The following is a 21,180-nucleotide window of genomic DNA, read 5'->3' as shown; positions in this document are numbered from 1 at the left end:
GGTGTGCGGGAAGCTTGCAGTGGTGCCGCCTGTGCTGTCCCTGTGCTATGGTGGAGTAGCGCTTGTGCCCATATGTGTGTGTGCGCACACGAACCTGGCACGGACACCGCCTCAGTGCTTCTCGACAGGTCTGAAAGGTGCTGACGTGGTGGTCCAGAGGCCCAATCGCTGCCATTAAAGTGTACTGTTTCAGGCTCAAAGTTCGTGCGAAGGCCCGATCTGGTCCTGGAATTTTCCCCATTGGAGTCCACGAGAACCTGATCAGTGGGAAGTGGTAAAGCGTTACACAAACATCCAGGTGTGTGCACAGCTTCCTGCTACCTCGGGGTGATGGGGGGGAGGGGAGTGTTGGGAGGGAGGGGGGGGATTAGCTTGAAATAGAAAATATGCTGCGGATATTTGGATGGAAGTTCGCCTCTCACTTCTAAGCAGTGTAAGAGACGGTTCAATCTCTAAAAAAAATAAACTATTGAAAACTGAACTGGGAGTCCTTCATTAAACTTATCTTACTTTCCTTCTTTCTCTAACTTAAAATAAGAACTGCTAATTGACAGCAAAGGGGCAACGTAGCACGGCAGGTGGCGGGATCTCGTTCCTGGGAGAGATGGGGGCCAGCTCCGCTCCAAGCCCTGTTCCCTGGGGGCTTTCTCCTCCCTCTCTTTTTATACACATCCAGCGCCTCTCCCTCCATGCCTCACTGTCAGTCTGTCCTCCCTTTCCTGCCCTCCCTTCCTCACCCCCCCACCCTCCCGCCCCCCAATGCCGTAGATGCTTGTCCTGCCTCGTCCCCTGCAGCCGAGGAGCAAGAAGGCAGAAGGCCGCGATCCCAGGACCCGGGCCCTGGCTGCTAACCCCAAGGTCTGTAGATGCAGCACGGTTGCCTTCCATATTTTGACTTTCTACGGATGTGTGCGGGAGGATAAGATTTCAGCTTGCGATTATCTGGGCTGGTAGTAACGGTGGGATCTTTAGCGTCTGATACTGGAGGAGGAGGGGGGGGGTGCGCGGGTGATACCTCTCGGGCTTGCGTTAGGCCTGTAAAGGGAAGTTTCTAAAAGGCAAGAAAGAGACTTTTACAGAGTCCATGTAGGTAATCACAATAACAAAATCCAATTGATTTCACTAGAAATTAATGTCAACGCTCTCTCTCTCCCCCCCTCCCATCTTCATCTCTTTCGGTCTCTGGTTTATTTCCGCCAGGACCAACTTATTTTCCAATTGCTCCAGATGTAAAGTTTGCAACATCCACCGCTCTGGAAAGAGAAACATTTTGCAAAAAAAAAAAAAAATGTATGGGGAAACTCTCTGCCTTGGGCGGTTCTGAGATGGCACAACAACAATATTTACCTAGGGTTTAATTTTGTGCTGGGTGAGAATTAAAAAAAAAAAACCCATGGGGGCTCTGTCCTTCCACATCCATCTTTGTCGGGGTTTTTTGGTTTGTTTGGGGTTTTTTTGACGGGTACATTTATTTTTCTTCTCTCTCTCTCTCTCTCTCTCCCCCTCTCTCTATCAAGAAGACGTGTACCTGTCATTAGCTATAGCACATGCAGGTCTGTCTGTCGGTCTCTCTCTTGTTTCCTTCGTTATAGCATGCGTGAATCTATTGTCTCTCTCTCTCTCTTTCATTATTCGTAACGACTGAATCTGGAAATCCTGAAATTCCCATGCATACATAATCTAAGCTGGAAACTGAACAAGAGAACAGAGAGAGAGAAGCAGATGTAAAAAAAAAAGAGAGGTCATCAAAATCTGTGTCGTCCCCATTTCTGTAGAGTTAACTCATGCAATGAAAGAGGCGCAGATGCCAACATGACCGGTCATCCCCTCGCTTTCCTCCAGGTCAAGTTTCTCCTCTTTTCCCGAGGAGAGAGAGGTCAAGCGGCGAGACAGGCAGTGGCAGCACCAAGAGGGTCCTGAAGTCTCACACCTAAGAGCCGTTGGGCCAGTCAGCAGCTTTCTCCTTTGAAATAGAAATGCTCAGATATTACGATTATGTTAAAACCCTAAAACATCATTCTCTCTGTAAAGAGGTCACCCCAAAATCCCCAAACAGCCATCAACACAATAAATCCATGTCTCCTTATATTATTCTTACTAATTGGGAATTTAGATTATTATTATTTTTGCTGCTTTTATCACTAATTAACTCAGCATTATTCATATTCTATTAGCATTGTAATTCTTATTAATTCAAGACATTCCCAAAATTACAATGAGGGCTTTAAAATAGCCTTCGCATTTTTTTTTTTTTTTTTTTTTGCAACGACCTCTCAGACAGTTTTCGGAAAGGGCTTTTGGGGGTTTCCCGCCCTGAGAATCAGCTCGGTACATCCGCTCACCAGACCAGGCGTTCACACTGCCCGCGTTTTAGTCTTATGGACATTCAGTCTGTAGGTGTTCTGAGCACTGCCTAGCACCAGATATCCAGCTGCGGCGTTGGCGGCTGGAAATTCCTGTTTACCTGAGCCAGCACTGATATGAGCCAGCACTGCCTAGCACCAGATATCCAGCTGCGGCGTTGGCGGCTGGAAATTCCTGTTTACCTGAGCCAGCACTGATATGAGCCAGCACTGCCTAGCACCAGATATCCAGCTGCGGCGTTGGCTGGAAATTCCTGTTTACCTGAGCCAGCACTGAACTGTACTGCCATCTAAGCCAGCACTGAACTGTACTGCCATCTAGTGGCCTTTTTAGTCATGTACTGTAGTAATAAGAAACACTGAACTGTACTGCCATCTAGTGGGCCTTTTTAGTCATGTACTGTAGTAATAAGAAACACTGAACTGTACTGCCATCTAGTGGGCCTTTTTAATCATGTACTGTATTAATAAGATGCTTGCAGCTGTATACTGCCTGCCTTAAGTTTCGTTTTTGTTACATTAGTTTCATTTCTGCTTTCTGACGTGTGATATACTCTGACTGTAAGCTACGCCTCTTTACCAGCATTACTGTATAAAAGTCAGCTCCCTAGGGGGAGTGGCATGCAGTTTTTCTGAGCACTAGCCAGGACTGCATCTTGCTAGCTAATAAAGTCTATCTTCTACGGACCGGTTATTTTCTGGGGTCTTTGTTCATACGGTAACAGTTGGCGAGCCAGCCAGGAGCTGAGTCCCTGGGGATAACGCTATATTTAGCCCCCCAAACGGTCCGGGAGATTTTGTGGCGGAGTGATCCCCCAGACTTACCTGGTGAGTGGCCACCGCTGAGTTCAGTGATCAGGTTTCTGTGGGGACCATTCCACGGAGATCCTCTGAGACCCTTGTGAGTGGTGGTCCGAGAAGACGACTTTCCTGACGACCTGGGAATCTGGAAGCCTGCAGGCGAGTATTGGGAATTTAGTCCGATCCCTTAACGGATCGAAGGGAGCCCTGATCAAGCTCCGCTGCATGGCCAAGTAGGAACGAGGTTCCGAACCCCCATAGCAGCTCTGGGAGGCACGGGTTTCCTGTTGTATGCAAGTGAGTGAATGGCCTCGCAGTTCTAAGCCGGGCGACCGCGCTTAGTCGGGGCGACTGTGATCCCACTGTGTCTGACGGACAAGGACCCCTTACCTGTCCGTCTTCCCTTTCCCCTCTCTGTCTGTCTTCTGTCCTGAGAGATACGATGGGCGGGAAGGAGTCCACTCCGTTAGACTTGATGGTGGAACACTTTAACGAAGTGTTCGACAAACATAAATGTACGAAGTCAGGCATGATACAGCGATGTGCATATCAATGGCCCGGTCTGGGGCAGACCGTGGACTGGCCAGCAGAGGGAACTTTCGACTTCCAGACCGCTGCTAAAGTTCAGAATATTGTAATAATCGAAGGGAATCCGGGTTGCCCTGAGGATATACCCTACATAGATGCCTGGATCGCAGTCATTCTCGATCCCCCGTCGTGGGCTAAAACCTCGGTGGAGGGAGCTGCCCTAACTATGGTGGCTCACATAAAGAAGTCGAAAAACCGGAAGTTAAAAGACCGGAAGTTGGAAAACCGGATAAGGAGCGAACAGCCAGCCATCATGGCCGCCGTCGACGAGCAGACAGCAAACCGGAAGAGAAGCAGGAAGTCGGCCATCTTAACTACTGGAAAAGAATGTGAACGTGACTGCAGGAAGTCGGCCATCTTAACTACTGGAAAAGAATGTGAACGTGACTGCAGGAAGTCGGCCATCTTAACTACTGGAAAAGAATGTGAACGTGACTGCAGGAAGTCGGCCATCTTAACTACTGGAAAAGAATGTGAACGTGACTGCAGGAAGTCGGCCATCTTAACTACTGGAAAAGAATGTGACCAAGCCCTGCCGACAGCCCCTTGTCTATCTCCCGACAAGAAACCGGTCTGTGAAGGGGAAATGGAAGAACCCCCACCACCTCCATATGTCCCTCTGTATCCCCCTTTGTCCCTGCCAGTGCCCGTGGTTCAACCTCAATCCGCCCCGTCAACGAGCTCCGATAGAGAAGTCATCGGCCAGCAGGATTTGCCCCCCGGGACACTACCATCCCGAACTTCTTCTGAGGCAACCCCGTTACTTTCCTCACCAGTTTCTACGCACACCCGCAGTCATATTCAGTATCCTGACGTCTCGCCTGGACCCAGCCAATATAAGGGCCAGCCGTACCATGCATATGCGGTGAAGGAAATCCCACCCATTCACCAGATGCCGATTCGGCAAACTGCCACATTGGTTCCGAGGGTCCCTACCCAGGGGGACAACCGTGAACACCACACAGTCATTGGTTACACTTATATTCCGTTCTCCTCAGCTGACATGGTCAACTGGCAAACGCACGGACCAAAATATTCAGAAAAGCCGGAACAGATGATTGACTTCCTGGAAGGTATCTTCCTCGCACATAATCCGAACTGGTCGGATATTCGCCAACTCGCAGGTTTTCTCCTCACCACTGAGGAACGGAGACAAGTACAGGAGAATCTGGAAGCCGCTGCTCGAGGAACACTTCCCCGAGGACGAGACGAGGCAACCTGGTTAGAAGAACAGGTGCCAACGCGACCCCCTACCTGGGATCACAACACAGATAACGGAAGGGCATCCATCGCCCGTTACCAACGAGCCTTTCTGGACGCACTAAAAAGGGGAAAACGTAAAGTCGTGAACATGGGTAAGATCCAGGACGTGGTACAGAGAAGACAAGAAACTCCTGGTGAGTTCCTTGAACGCCTTATGGAATCATACAGGAAAAACAGTCCTTTTGACCCGGAAGTGCAGGCTAACCAGCCCATGATAGTGATGAGCTTTGTTAGTCAGTCATACCCTGATATCCGCCGGAAACTCCAGAAAACAGAAGGCTTCGAGGGAATGAACATCAGTCAACTGAAAGCAATAGCTGACAGGGTATTCGGGAATCGAGAGGAGGAAGAAAAGAAGGAAGATAAGCGGGAGACGGGGCGCCGAATGAAGGAAAGCGTCAGTCTCCTTGCTGCTGCGCTGGAAAGTACACAACTTGGTCAACGTGACCACCGACAACCACCCGGCAGGACCAGAGGAAGGGGCAGACCACCCAGGGGATCCAGGCCCCCCTTGGGGCAGAACCAATGTGCATACTGTAAGAAGGAAGGACACTGGAAGTCCGAATGTCCAGAGAAACAACCGCGAGGCGGAGATGAATATAGGTCACGGCAAGATAGGCAACGGAATACCGAATGGGAACTGAATTTGGATGAGATGCCCGGGGATGATGTGGGACGGGATTTATGACTAGAGCGAGAGAATACACTTCCCACTGACCCTTTGGTGGAAATCTGTGTGGGAAGCAGAAAATTCAAAGGATTACTGGATTCTGGAGCACAACGATCGGTAATGACTACAGCCATCACAACCCCCACATCCAGAAGCATCTCTATTGTTGGAGCATCAGGAAAACCATTGGCAGCACCCATACTACAAAACCGACAAATCCGCATCGGGGGACAACTGGTGTCCCACCAATTCCTATACGTTCCAGGATGCCCAGTACCATTAATTGGGAGAGACCTTCTGTGTAAACTGCAGGCCACTCTGCAATTCGAACCTTCTGGCAAGGTTACCGCTTCCTTTGCAAATACGCCTGTATCCTTAGTCTGTCCGATTCAAGAAGAATGGAGACTCCACCTCCCACTCGTCGCCGGGCATGTAGATCACCGGTACGTAGAGGACGCACCCCGCAACAAGGAACGGAGAGAATTGATGAGTAGTGTACCTCAAGTCTGGGCCGAAAATAATCCCGGAGGTGTGGCCACTGATGCAGTCCCCTTGTGGATTGAAATGAAATCTGATGCCCAAATTGTCAATCAGCCTCAGTACCCCATTCCGTATTTGGCCAGACAAGCCATACAGACCCATCTAAAAAGGCTTCTCAAATTAGGCATTCTCAAACAGACCCGGTCAGCCTGGAACACACCTCTGTTGCCAGTCAAAAAGCCCGGTACCAGTGACTATCGGCCAGTGCAGGACTTAAGGAAGGTGAATAATCAGGTGGCGGATCTGGTAGCGCTGGTACCAAACCCGTATTCAATCCTGGCTCAAGTTTCCTCTAACTCCAAGTGGTACAGTGTCATTGATCTCAAAGATGCCTTTTTCTCAGTCCCCGTAGCGGAGACATGCCAGAAAATCTTTGCCTTCACCTGGGAGGATGCCCAGACCGGAGAAAAACATCAGTACACCTGGACTCGCTTACCCCAAGGGTTCAAGAATTCACCCACTCTGTTTGGAGAACAGCTGGCCAGAGATCTGAAGATGTACCAGGTCAATCATGGGTCCGTTGTGCAATATGTGGATGACCTTCTGATTTTCAGGGAAACATACCATGAATGTGCGGTATCGACCCTACACCTGCTAAAGACGCTTTACCTGAAGGGGTACCGTGCGAGTAAAAAGAAGGCGCAAATCTGTGAAGTGGAAGTCGAATATCTGGGATTCCGTCTCAAGGAAGGCACTCGCCGACTCGGAGTCTCCCGCACCAGTGCTATAAGAGATCAACCTGTACCCATCTGTAAAAAAGAACTCCGTGCATTTCTAGGAGCTGCGGGGTATTGCCGAATCTGGATTGCTAACTTCGCTCTCCTTGCGCAGCCATTATATGACAAGTTGCGAGGCCCAGAGACCGAGTCCCAGCCTTTTGACTGGGAACCACAAGAACTAAAGCATCTTGATCAGATCAAGGAGGCCCTGTCCTCACCCCCTGCCTTGGGCCTACCTGATGTTACGAAATCATTCCACCTGTTCGTGGACGAGAAGAAGGGCCTGGCCCTTGGAGTACTGACGCAAATCTTCGGCTCATGGGAACGCCCTGTTGCATATCTGTCCAAAGGAATGGATAATGTTGCCAAGGGATGGCCCGGCTGTCTCCGAAGCATTGCTGCCGCATGCTTACTGATACCTGAAGCCGTCAAATTAACGTTCGGTCAGTCCTTGCAGGTAACCACCCCCCCACACTATCAAGGGACTGCTTGAAACCCATGGGCCCAAGTGGATGACTAACTCACGACTTGTTAAGTATCAGGCTTTACTCTGTGAAACACCCGAAATTCAGATACAAGACAGTAGCAATCTGAACCCGGCCACACTCTTGCCGGCACCTGAACCTGTCATCCATGACTGTGGAGAAGTCATGGCTACCATCCACTCCAGCAGGCCTGACTTAAGGGACCAGCCCTGGCAAGGGGCCCTGACGTTATTCACCGACGGTAGCAGCCAGATAACTCATGGGATACGATCCGCTGGATATGCAATCGTATCCGAGGACGAAATCATCGAAGCCCAACCTCTACCTCCGGGGACATCTGCTCAAAAAGCTGAATTAATCGCCCTCACCCGAGCACTGCAGATAACAGAGGGAAAGACTGTTAATATCTATACAGACTCTAAATACGCCTTCCTCACAATCCAAGTCCATGGAGCCCTTTACAAAGAACGGGGATTTCTGACTGCGGAAGGAAAACAATTGGCAAATGCAGAAGAGGTACGCACGTTATTGGACGCAGTCTGGTTGCCCCGCAAAGTGGCTGTGATGCATTGCAAAGCGCATACCAGAAAGTCAGATCCTATAGCCCGAGGCAATCACAGAGCAGATGAGGCCGCAAAGAGGGCAGCTCAGGAATCGTTTCAAACGTCTCCGCTTGTCTGTCCACTACTCCAGTTCCCGACAGAAACTCCCATTTACGCATCTGATGAGACCAACTGGGCACAGAATGAAGGCCTTAATCAGCGAAACGGGTGGTGGCTCTTGCAGGATGGCCGAGTTTGGATACCAGAGAGCCTTGCATGGACAGTCGTAAAGGGAGCTCACGACCATACCCACCTCGGTCGTGACTCTCTCGCCAAACTGCTAGACAAAACCTACTATATCAATCGTATTACCTATTGGACCAAGCATGCTGCCAACAGATGTGTCACATGTGCTCGAAATAATCCCCGGTCCGGGCCGGGTCCGGCCCCAGGTCACATCCTACGGGGAACAAGCCCCTTCCAGATCTGCCAAATCGATTTCACTCACATGCCTCCGTCCAAAGGATACAAGACTATGCTAGTTACCGTCTGTACCTATACCGGCTGGGTTGAGGCTATCCCTACCCGAACAGAAACAGCCAAGGAAGTCACGGCTTTACTCTTACACCTGATAATTCCTCGGTACGGTCTTCCCAGACAGATCAACTCAGATAATGGACCCGCCTTCACCAGCGAAGTCACCCAACAACTGAGCAAGGCCATAGGCCTCAATTGGCATCTGCACTGCACCTGGAGGCCACAAAGTAGTGGTTCTGTTGAACAGGCCAATAGATCCCTAAAAACTCAGCTAGCCAAACTATGTCAGGAAACCAAGTCCAAATGGCCTGATGCTCTGCCTCTGGCACTTCTACACATCAGGTGTACCCCCCGAAAATCCGGGCTTACCCCGTATGAAATGATGTATGCCCGGCCACCGCCCCTACCATCAATTCCTGATTCCCTGCACTTGCAAGGGGAGATTTCCCTGACTCGACAACTCAAGGGGCTTCACGAGACAGTCTCAGCTATCCGTACTCATGCCTGCGAAAATGAGCCCCTGATTCTGACCACCCCGACTCATAAGTTCCAGGTCGATGACTCTGTCTGGGTAAAGGAGTGGGACGACTCTGACTGTCTTCAGCCCCACTGGAGAGGGCCCTTCACTATACTACTGACCACCCCTACCGCTGTAAAAGTAACTGGCAACCCTTCTTGGATCCACTGGACCCGCGTTAAGCCTGCCTCCCCAGCCTCGCAGTGGCAAGTCACCTGCAACAGGGACTTGAAAATGACCATTCGTCGAAATCCGCGGAAACCCTCTGATCCCGCGGATACCTTCTCCACTGCCATCTGTGCCTTGTTTGGGAGGGGGGAACCCACTTAAGGGTTTTCATACCTCGGTTCAGAGCAGATACTGTTTTCACACCTGTCCTCTCTTTATCTCTCACAATACAGGCGCATCCATTACGCATGCAGAACTTATCTGAAATCCCTTGGAAGTGGGGTGTTTGTGCTCTCGTCTTCGCCTGTTTAACAGTCATCTGCCCATCTGATCAACCCTGGAAATGGTGTATTTGCGCACTATTCATCCTCATCTCAGCTCTTCTGTATCTTGTCTTGAACATCTTCCGCCCGATGGGTACCACCTCCTGACTTTCATGGTACTACTGCTCTCCTTTGAAGTATTTCCCAAATGTCATGGGTCCAGCCTAAGTGCGAATTGCTCCGAGTGCATCAAGAACGTGCGGTTTCCTATCCCAGGGGGTTATAACCTCACGTCCGCCATCATTCACCAGTCGCTTCCACCTGCCTTATGCACTCCCCTTCAGCCCTGTTCCGTCAATACCAGCCAGGGACTGCAAACCTTCTCCCGATGCCAGCAAGCCAATCAAACAGTATGTCACACCCCGGCTAGTCCTCGCTATTATAATGTCACACTCTATGTGGGGCTCCCTAAGATTCCTGGCATGCGACCAACCACCCCAGACGGTGAAGGGCTCTTATACTATGTTACTTCCGTCAGAATCCTTCATACAGAAGAAGACCCTGCTGCAATCCTAACCTTTGATGTTTGTCAAGCCATGGACCTCCATCCCTTATCCCGCCAGGCCTGTGGGACGAAGTCCTGGCGAAAAACCTACCAGTTCAATCACAAATGGTTGTGCTGGCCCAAGTATTCCCGCGGCAACTGGGGCCCTCACTGGTTCCCTTGCTCTGGCAGTAGTGGTTGGGATAGAATTTGTGACTATACTGGAGGTGGGTTTTCAGGGTGTCAAGGGCTGACACAGTTCCGCCGTGAGACGGGGAACGAGGTCTCCATTACCTGGCCTCTCAGAACTCCATCTTCTCCCCCAGCACAGCTACCTGTCCGGGGTGGCGGAACCACTTGGGAAGGTACGTGGGCAATCGGGATTGATGGAACTGGGAAAGATCCCAAAACCTTCATAACAATTCGTCAGACAATAGAGCCTTTATCCCCACCTATTTATACCACTTCTGTGCTGGGCTACCAGTCCTTTTTCGATGAGGTTTCCAAATTGTCAGACCATCTTCTCGAACACGCCTCATCCCACCAGGCTAAAAATATGTTCCTCAATCTGGCTGAAAACATTGCAATCACTCTCGGGGTCTCGAATTGCTTTGTGTGCGGGGGAACCAACATGGGAGAGCAATGGCCATGGGAAGCCAAGGAGATCTTCCAATTGGATTGGGATGTTTTGAACACCACCAATATTACTTACCTACGCACCCATAAACCCTATGAATGGGCCCTCCAAACAGATGTTATTGGTGCCCATTGCCTTTCTCGTGAGCTTTCACAGTTATATAGAGTCCCGGTAGGGGACTCACCCTGTACAGGTGTTCTTACCGTATCTAGCAACGGTTCCATCTGGTGGCAAACAGATAATCTCCGGGCCCCTTCTTCATTCTGGACTGAGCCCCGCCTTAACCGGACATGGGAATTGGCATCTGACATCTCTACAGAATTTGTCGCACCGGATGGTTATTATTTCGTCTGCGGCCGGAGGGCGTATGAAACATTACCCAGGGCATGGTACGGTTCCTGTTTCTTAGCCTCTATACGCCCTAGCTTTTTCCTCCTGCCCATATCTGCGGGGGAAACACTTGGTATTCCGGTTTATACATCACTGAAACCCAACAAACGCCGCAGAGACTCGAAGGTTGCCATCGGCGATTGGTCAGATGCCGACTGGCCTCCTGAACGGATCGTTCACTACTACGGACCTGCTACCTGGGCGGAAGATGGGTCCTATGGATACAGGACCCCTGTTTATATGTTAAACCGTATAATCCGCCTGCAGGCCGTCCTTGAGTTTTTAACCAATGATTCCGTAATGGCACTTAACATTTTAGCCAAGCAAAATACTAAGCTAATTACTGCTGTATATCAGAATCGTTTAGCTCTTGACTACCTCCTTGCCCAAGAAGGTGGTGTCTGTGGGAAGTTTAACCTTTCTAATTGTTGTTTACAGATTGATGACCAAAGTCTAGTCATTAAAGACATTACCGATCGTATGGTACGCCTAGCTCACGTTCCGGTGCAGACCTGGTCTGGCAACTTTGACTGGACTTCACCCTTTTCCTCTTGGTTCTCCTCCATTCCGGGTATCAAGGACTTACTGGTCCCTCTACTTTTGTTCTTCGCCTCCTGTATTATTATTCCTATTTGTCTCCCTCTATTTCTCAGACACCTCCGTTCCATGATGGAATCGATCGCTGACAGGAGGGCTGCAGCTCATATCATGATGCTCAACAGTTACACTGCGATTCCTACCGACGAGCCCCCAGGATCCGAGCCCCCAGACTCCGACTGTGAAGACACTGATACATCTCCCTGATTACGTTCATTACTTAGGACGGACCACTGTGCCCTCATGGTTAAGCCCGGCTACAAAGGGGGGGGGCTCCTCTAGGGACCCCTCGTCTCAAACCGGTGAAGCAACCTACGGCCTGATGGCACCTTAGGGTCCGACTATCTGCCTTGTTCTAACTTGTCTACGCTTGCCTTACAGATTCTACCTCGTGTATTGATACTTACGCCTTCTCTGCGAAGTTGAAGTATCAAAGGGGGGATTGTAGGTGTTCTGAGCACTGCCTAGCACCAGATATCCAGCTGCGGCGTTGGCGGCTGGAAATTCCTGTTTACCTGAGCCAGCACTGATATGAGCCAGCACTGCCTAGCACCAGATATCCAGCTGCGGCGTTGGCGGCTGGAAATTCCTGTTTACCTGAGCCAGCACTGATATGAGCCAGCACTGCCTAGCACCAGATATCCAGCTGCGGCGTTGGCTGGAAATTCCTGTTTACCTGAGCCAGCACTGAACTGTACTGCCATCTAAGCCAGCACTGAACTGTACTGCCATCTAGTGGCCTTTTTAGTCATGTACTGTAGTAATAAGAAACACTGAACTGTACTGCCATCTAGTGGGCCTTTTTAGTCATGTACTGTAGTAATAAGAAACACTGAACTGTACTGCCATCTAGTGGGCCTTTTTAATCATGTACTGTATTAATAAGATGCTTGCAGCTGTATACTGCCTGCCTTAAGTTTCGTTTTTGTTACATTAGTTTCATTTCTGCTTTCTGACGTGTGATATACTCTGACTGTAAGCTACGCCTCTTTACCAGCATTACTGTATAAAAGTCAGCTCCCTAGGGGGAGTGGCATGCAGTTTTTCTGAGCACTAGCCAGGACTGCATCTTGCTAGCTAATAAAGTCTATCTTCTACGGACCGGTTATTTTCTGGGGTCTTTGTTCATACGGTAACAAGTCAACTGACTCCAGTTGGAAAAAAAAAGTGTTAGAGCTGTTTTGCTGACCTCTCCGCGCCCTCGCCCTTTGACCTCAGTATTACAATTTCGGCTGTCCCACAGCCAAGCAAATTTTTAAAAGCCAGCAGTAAATATTTTAATCCTGAAAAGTTAACGAGAAGGAGAAGCATCTCAGAATCACCGAGTGTTTCTGATTAAAGTGGGAGCGCGCTCTGGAGACCTCGGTCCTGCAGTTGGATGGCCCTGTGCTGGTTTTCAATGTGTGAAAGACCTGCCTTCCACACCCTACCCGCACCTCTGAGTATTCAACCCAGTTAGGCTCCCAATTCAATTTTCAGATGAACTTTTAGACTCACACTGAAGGGATCTCTGCCCTGATTCTTTGCTTATGAGCTTACATATTTAAATTCCCTCTCAGGAGCCCAAATGCTTGTCTGCAAACGACTTAAAAGCTTCAAAAGCAGGGACAGGCTCATGGGGCTAACATCCCAACTCCATTGACCAGTGCCCAAAAAAACTCTGCTTCCTGCATTCCTGCACCAGCCCCTCCCTAGCAATGCAGAGAACAGGAGGAGGTGAGCCTAGAGCAGAGCAAACAAGAGCTATTCTGCTTTCTAACTCAGCCCCTTTCCCCTGTCATTCAGGGACAGGAAGGGAAAGGATAGTGTGAGAGTAGACGCTAAAGAGCAAAGAGAGCCCATGCTCTTCCTGCTCCAGCCCCTCCTTCTTTTGCCCCTTTCCCTCATCCCTAAAAAAAAAAAAAACAGCAGGGAGTGGAGGGGTTGGAGCAGAGAACAAGCAAGGAGCTCTTTTTTTTTTTTTTTTTTGCTGTGCTGTATCAGCTCCAGCCCCTCCTCTCCTTTCCTCCAGGGGCTGCCAACTGGACAGGAGGAGAGTGAGGACTGCAATGGGGTCTCCGGATAAAAGCATTTGGGGACAATGGGAGACAAGCCAAAGTGACATTTCCACACCTCACAATCATCCCCACGGCGCATGCCTCCTGCCTTTTAATTGGCTATAAAAGCCGCTTCAAAGGGAAAAAAAAAAAACCCATCCTACGCAATAAGCCCTTGGCCAGTTTCAGCGGTGAAATCGCCGCTGACATTATCTGATAGGCATCGTTCAAGCGATTATTCTACACGGCAGTGAAGTCAGGAATCAATGCAGGAAGGGGCAGGATCAGGGTCTTCTTTCCCCCACAGAAAGGCAAAGCCAGGAGGAGAACTTTACGCCTGCAGAGCAGAGTTACTCTCCACCCCACTGCTGGATCCCTCAGGAACAGCTTCTAATAGAGCAGCGGGCAGTGAACCAAGAAAGCCAGGGTTCAAACCCCAGTGCCGCTCCTCGTGACCTCCATCACCTCGGGTACAAACTGAGGGGTGAATTTTTAAAAGGCCTAAATGCACCAAAGCTGGGAGATATTTATTTATTTTATTTATTTCTTTATTTAAGGTTTTTCTATACCGGCATTCATGATAAGATCATATCATGCCAGTTTACATATAACAGGGGGTGCAAAAACTGTTCTTTTAACAAGTGCGAAGGAAGCAAAAGTTACAATAAAACAAGGTTGTAGAACTGGGAGAGGAAGGAGATAAGGATAGTAGCGTAAGATAATTTACAGAGGTAACTTATTTACAATGTGCAGTGAAGTCTCTTTATGGATATTTACATTGGGCAGTGAAGTCTCTCAATGGATATTTGACTCCGGAAAGGCTTGCTTAAATAGCCAAGTCTTAAGTTTTTTTTTGAATGTTGGTAAGCAGGGTTCAAGTCTAAGGTCCGGTGGTAAGGTCTTCCAAAGACAGGGGCCCGCTGTAGAAAAGACCCGGTCTCTGAGTGCCTTATGGAGTGTAGCTTTAGTTGGGGGGACGGTCAGGGAGCCTTTGTAGGCGTCTCTCATAGGTCTGGATGATGAGTGCATTCTGAGGGGGATCTGGAGGTTGAGGGGGGCCTGTGAGTGGATGGATTTGTGGATGATGGTGATGGACTTGTGTAGGATTCTGTAGTGAATTGGCAGCCAGTGAAGATTATGAAGATATGCACAGAAGTGAAGATATGCACAGAAGTTGGGCCGGTGCGCCAAGTGGATTTTAAAAAGCACGTAAGAACGAGCGTATCTCCCAGTATGCACACATAACTTTTTTTTTTTTGCAAAAACAGGGGACGGGGTGTGGGCGTGGTCTGGGCTGAGGTGGGTGTTCCTGGATTTCTCAATGAAATCTGTGCGCAAGTATTTACACGCACAAGCGAGTGCCAGGGTCCCCTACCGTGAAACTTTACTTCTGCTAAGGATAACATGTAAGTCCAGGAACTAAAAAAAACTAGGCTAGTCAGCAGGGTTGTAAGGGTAGCGGCTAACAGGGGAAAAGGGAGGCTAATTAACTAGAAGGGTCTGAAAGTCCTATCCTTCACCTTGGTGAACTGGAACGAACTGGGGAAATCGGTAATTGCGTCCACGCTCGTATAATAAACATGGAAATGACGGCAGAAGAAGACCAAACGGCCCATCCAGTCTGCCCAGCAAGCTTCGCACTTTTTTTTTCTCATACTTATCTGTTTCTCTTGGCTCTTAGTAACCTTTTGGTTCTATTTCCCTTCCACCCCCACCATTAATGTAGAGAGCAGTGTTGGAACTGCATCTAAGTGAAATATCAAGCTTAATTAGTTAGGGGTAATAACCGCCGCAATAAGCAAGCTACACCCATGCATATTTGTTTATCCAGACTATGTAATTCAGTCCTTGTTGTCTGTATATAGATCCACTTTTCTTCATTCCCCCTGCCATTGAAGCAGAGAGCTATGCTGGATTTGCGTGAAGTTTCGGTCTTCCTCCCCTGCCGTTGAAGCAGAGAGCTATGCTGGATATGCATTGGAAGTGAAGTATTAGGCTTATTTGGTTTGGGGTAGTAACCACCGTAACAAGCAAGCTACTCCCTGATTTTTTGTGAATGCAAATTCTTTTTTCCACATTTCCTCTTGTCGTTGAAGCTTAGAGCAATGTTGGAGTCACATTAACTGTGTGTATGTTTATTGAATAAGGGTATTATCGCCAGGTAGTAGCTGTCATTCCCGCGAGCCACCCACTTTTCATTCACGTCCTCTAGACTTTATGGATCCACAGTGTTTATCCCACACCCCTTTGAAGTCCTTCACAGTTCTGGTCTTCACCACTTCCTCCGGAAGGGCATTCAGGGCATCCACCACCCTCTCCGTGAAGAAATACTTCCTGACATTGGTTCTGAGTCTTCCTCCCTGGAGCTTCAAATCGTGACCTCTGGTTCTGTTGATTTTTTTCCGACGGAAAAGGTTTGTCGTTATCTTTGGATCATTAAAACCTTTCAAGTATCTGAAAGTCTGTATCATATCACCTCTGCTCCTCCTTTCCTCCAGGGTATACATATTTAGATTCTTCAATCTCTCCTCATAAGTCATTTGATGAAGACCCTCCATCTTTTTGGTCGCCCTTCTCTGGACCGCCTCCATCTTGTCTCTGTCTCTTCGGAGATACGATCTCCAGAACTGAACACAGTACTCCAGGTGAGGCCTCACCAAGGACCTGTACAAGGGGATAATCACTTCCCTTTTCTTACTTGATATTCCTCTCTCTATGCAGCCCAGCATTCTTCTGGCTTTAGCTATCGCCTTGTCACATTGTTTCGCCGACTTCAGATCATTAGACACTATCACCCCAAGGTCTCTCTCCTGCTCCGTGCACATCAGCCTTTCTCCCCCCATCAAATACAGTTCATTTGGATTTCCACTCCCCATATGCATGACTCTGCACTTCTTGGCATTGAATCTCAGCTGCCATATCTTCCACCACTCTTCCAGTTTCCTTAAATCCCGTCTCATTCTCTCCACTCCTTCCGGCGTGTCCACTCTGTTGCAGATCTTAGTGTCATCCGCAAATAGACAAACCTTTGTCTTTTTGCAGTTGACATGACTGCTGAGTAGCGGATGACATGATTTACAACATAGAGGCGGCATTTGCGCGCACATGCACAGGTCCATATAAAATTGGGGCTCGGGGGCAAACACACCCACATGGGCTGCATCTAAGTTACCATCCCTAGGCCTCATTTACTGAGCATTTTTTTTCCATAGGCACAGAATGGGATAAAAATCCTAGTAAATCGGGTCCTTAGATTGCAAGCCCCTTGGGGATATGGAAATACTTACAGTACCTGAAAGCAATCCGCTTTGAACGAAAAGTGGAATATAAATCAGATAAATACATAAATAAGGATAGAATCGGAGGCACCATTACAGGGACTAAACTGTGGCCCTCTATAGTCACTAATGGACTCTGAAGATACTGGGAACAGAAGGCAGGGTTTCCCTCTTCCCCAAGCTCATGCAAAGAGATGGAAACTGGCCTTCTGTTTCTCTCAGCTCCAAATCCTCTGACCAGAATATTCTTGGGCTTTGCTGACCACAACGCCCCAGGCTGAGAGTGGGTGATGATGAGGTTGGAGCTGCTATATGGGTTAAAGTTACAACAGGATGTTCAATTTATATTGTTTGTAATGATTTTATAAGCTGTTGGATGTGGCGATATATAAATGTAAGCAAATATGTAAAATAATTAAATGAACATGAGCAAACCCCTCCCCAGCTCAGCCTGAATATGAACAAGACTTAAGTTTACCCACATGTTGGGCAGGCAGTTTTGCAAAAGCCCAGTTCTGGACATGATTTAGAAGATTAACTTCTCCGAGCTGAGGAGGGGGGTGCACTAATAGGTACAGAGGTTAATGACTTCGGGGTGCAAGAACCCATCTGGGTCCAAGCCTCGGGTATTTGAAGTTTGTCATCAATCTGTGAGCGCCCCATGATTTAAACTTGCAGACTGTTCATATCTCGTTAATTCACGCCTTCTTTTATTTCCTCTAAAGCTTTATGCCCAGGAAACAGAGAAAACAAGGAAGATGGATGCTAACAACTGGACACGTGTGGAGGAATTCATCCTCATAGGATTTTCCCTCTCCCCGAGGCAACAGATTTTAATGTTCATGCTTGTGCTGGCCGCCTACATCCTAACCGTCATCGGGGACCTAATTATTATTTTCCTGGTGAAGATGGATGCCAGTCTCCACACACCCATGTACTTCTTCATTTCTAATCTCTGCTTCTTAGGAGTTGGCTACACCTCCACCACTCTTCCCAAGATGCTGACAGACCTGCTGGCGGAGACCAAATCCATCTGCGCCCTCTGTTGCTTAGTGCAGTTCTATTTCTTCTTTGTCTTTGGGGCCACAGAGCACTTGCTCCTCACAGTGATGGCCGCGGACCGCTACCTGGCCATTTGCAACCCACTCCGCTACTCAGCAGTCATGAGCCAGGAGCTCTGCAGTCAGCTGGCCGCAGGGTGCTGGGTGGCCAGCAGCCTGGCCCTCATGGTACCGACCATCGGCCTGTCCCAGCTCTCCTTCTGTGGCCCCAACAGGATCGACCACTTCTTCTGTGACTTTTCCCCCCTGCTGAAGCTGGCCTGCTCGGATACGGCCGCCACGGAGGTTGTGTTCCGTATCATCTCCTGGTCCGTGATCATCAGCTGCGTGGCACTTATCGTCGTGTCCTACATCTTCATCATCTCTACGATACTGAGAATCCCTTCGACCACCGGGCGCAAGAAAGCCTTCTCGACTTGCGCAGCCCATTTTGTGGTGGTCCTCATATATTTCGGCACGGTCATCTTCATCTACCTGAGGACAGACACCAGCGACTCATATTACCTAGACAAGGTGGTGTCCGTCTTCTACTCTGTGGTGACCCCTCTGCTGAACCCCATCATTTACAGCCTTCGGAACCAGGAGGTGAAGAAGGCACTGAAGAGGACTTCAGAAAAATGCAGGAGTGTATTCTCCAGTTTTCTCTTCCAGAAAGGACAGAGCATCTTTCATAAGAACCTAAGAACATAAGACTTGCCATGTTGGGTCAGATCAAGGGTCCATCAAGCCCGGTATCCAGATTAAGACCAATTGCCCACCAGCAGTTTTGCAGACAATTATTGATGACTTAAGGGAAGCGGGGGTAGTGACACTAGTGAAGACTCCTTTTAACAGTCTGGTGTGGCCAGTTTTAAAACCAGATGGGTCATGGTGCTCTACAGTGGATTACTGTAAATTGAATGATTTCACCCCACCACTTCATGTTGCTGTCCCATCTATAGCTAACTTAATACATGCCACCCAAGAACATAATGGTACCTGGTATACTGTGGTAGACATTGGTAATGCATTTTTTAGTATTCCTATTGCCCCTTCTAGTTAGGAGATGTTTGCCTTCTCATGCCTCGAGGTACCATACACTTTCACCTGTCTGCCACAGCCCAACCATTTGTCATGAAAAGGTCGCACATACATTGGAACAGTTAACTCCCATGTTGCCAATGTCCATAAAGTTACATCATTATGTAGATGATATCTTCCTTCAGGGAAGAGACACACAGGAGATTGCCGAAGCTTTAGACCTGCTATGTCAGGAATTGGGTAATAAATCGGACCCCTTGCTGCACCTGATCAATGTCCACTGCAATCGCCTTTATCTCTGCCACCGTCTGCACCCATCCATCTCCCTGCCCGACCATGGCATTCGGGAGAGGGCTTTCTGGCTTCCCAGCCTCGGCTTGTCTATCAAGCATCCTTGCCTCCAGCCTCGGGTTCTCTCTTCCCTCTGGCGCTGGAGAGCTGGGAACTCCTACCAGCCAGACGTACATGGCTGCACTCCTTGCCCGTAGAGTAGATTGCTCGCTGGAAGAGGGGGCCCCCTCCCTGTTCCCAGTCACTGCACTCTCGGCCCACTCTGGCAAGCTTTTTCAGGGCCACCCCTTGCTCAGCACGGCCCTGCTGCACCAGTGTTCCTTCCTCTGTTCTTTTCCAAGGCGGAGTGCCTGATGAACTGTTGCTGATTTCCTAGCGCTGTGTTTACATCTTTTCAAAGATATATCAGACTCACATTAGAACCTGTGAGGGGAGCTTTCTCTGTACATATTCTTTAACGTAACATCTAATCTTGTGTGGTTTTGTTGCTTTTCCTCAGACTTATAGGTACAAATTTTGTGTGTTGTGTATTCTGTGATGTAATAAACTGTCACTCAGCCCACCTTTTCAACTCCCAAAATCAAAAGATCTTGTGACTTCAATGTTCCCTTCGATGCAGAGCTTACCATCACAGGGAGGTGAAGTGACCGACTACCAGGTCACAGCTTAGATCACAGCCATCCCTTCCCCCTTCCCTTAACGCCCAAGCCTTTGAACTTCATTACAAGGAGCCCTGGCAAGTCGCCATCTCTGACTTAAATCTCTCTGAACGGGCAACGGAGAGGAAGGAGCCGGCAGCCTCTGCAGCCCTGATGTCGGAAACCGGGAAAGAAAGCAGCCTGAGCGATAACGGAGTCAAAGGCTGGTGGGGAAGCTGGCCGAGGAGTCTAGAGACGAGATCATGTCTGCTCATGAGACGGACAAACAGATAGATGGATGGATGAATGAATGGATGGATGGATGGTTTTACGTGGCAAGACAGAAAGAACATAAGAGAGAGAGATGGCTTGAGCAAACCCAAGAAGTGTAAGAAATAATTAATCTTGCATGGTTTATCTGACATTTAAATCAGATAAAATAAAGTCCAAGGTCATGGAAAGATTACAAAATATCAAATTCTTTATTGAGGTGGATAATAATAATTTTTATCGCAGCAGCATAAAATATGCAATGGTTTTATATATTTATTTATTTGTTTTATTTTTTCAAATTATATTCTAGCTTTCAGACACTTCAAAGTAGATTCCATTCAGGTAGGGTAGGTATTTCCCTGTCCCCAGAAGGCTCACAATCTATGCCTGAAGCAACGGTAGATGCTTTGAGTCTGTGGTTTAGCAGAGTAATTCACTTTTATTACAATATTCTGGAAACAGACATTTCTAGCCCAAAGTTAACTTGCACTTCTGAAACACGTTGGCAATTAACTACCCAGCTTAAAGTGGCAATTTAGCCAGTTAATCTTACGCTGATCGGGGGAGACAGGTGAATGTCTCACGGATGGTCTCAGGCCCTCGAGCTCTCCACTACGATTGGGTTATATCCTTCTTTAGGATCTGTCTTGCGGCACAGAGGTAGAAAGCTGGACCTCTGGCTAGCAAGTGACAGGTTAACACCACAGTCCCATGTCAGTGGACCCGGAGTGCTTACAGAAGGGGACAGGAGCGAAGATTTACTTGGCCTGCACAGGCTTGTGCTAGGATAAGATCAGCAAGTACTCCAAAGTTAATGGAGTAGGACTGGGCTGCGCTGGGAGCCCACTCTCGAAGCCTGGTGCGAGGCTCCGTTGAAAGTCGTAAGAGTAACGTCCCGTGTGTGTGCGAAAGTCAAGAAGTTCAAAATCTTTAAGTCCAAAGCCTGTTCTTCATCAGAA

At 48.7% G+C, this 21,180-nt stretch overlaps 2 protein-coding genes across 2 annotated transcripts; both read left to right on the top strand.

Annotated features, from left to right (window-relative positions):
* Positions 1–5,794: 5,794 nt before the first annotated feature.
* On the top strand, positions 5,795–9,374 carry LOC115078247. Its single transcript, XM_029581041.1, is given in 2 exon segments — positions 5,795–7,410; positions 7,412–9,374. Coding segments are annotated over 2 exon segments (3,549 nt in total). The 5' UTR covers positions 5,795–5,805; the 3' UTR covers positions 9,356–9,374.
* Positions 9,375–17,696: 8,322 nt separating this feature from the next.
* Positions 17,697–18,689, top strand: LOC115078595 (olfactory receptor 6N1-like). Its single transcript, XM_029581525.1, has one exon. It carries the CDS (start codon positions 17,697–17,699, stop codon positions 18,687–18,689), a length of 993 nt encoding a protein of 330 aa, XP_029437385.1.
* Positions 18,690–21,180: the final 2,491 nt, after the last annotated feature.

Source organism: Rhinatrema bivittatum, chromosome 16, assembly GCF_901001135.1.
Source record: "Rhinatrema bivittatum chromosome 16, aRhiBiv1.1, whole genome shotgun sequence".
Classification (NCBI taxonomy): domain Eukaryota; kingdom Metazoa; phylum Chordata; class Amphibia; order Gymnophiona; family Rhinatrematidae; genus Rhinatrema; species Rhinatrema bivittatum.
The sequence above is the reverse complement of the archived record's forward strand: the minus strand, read 5'-3'. Positions and strand labels throughout refer to the sequence as shown.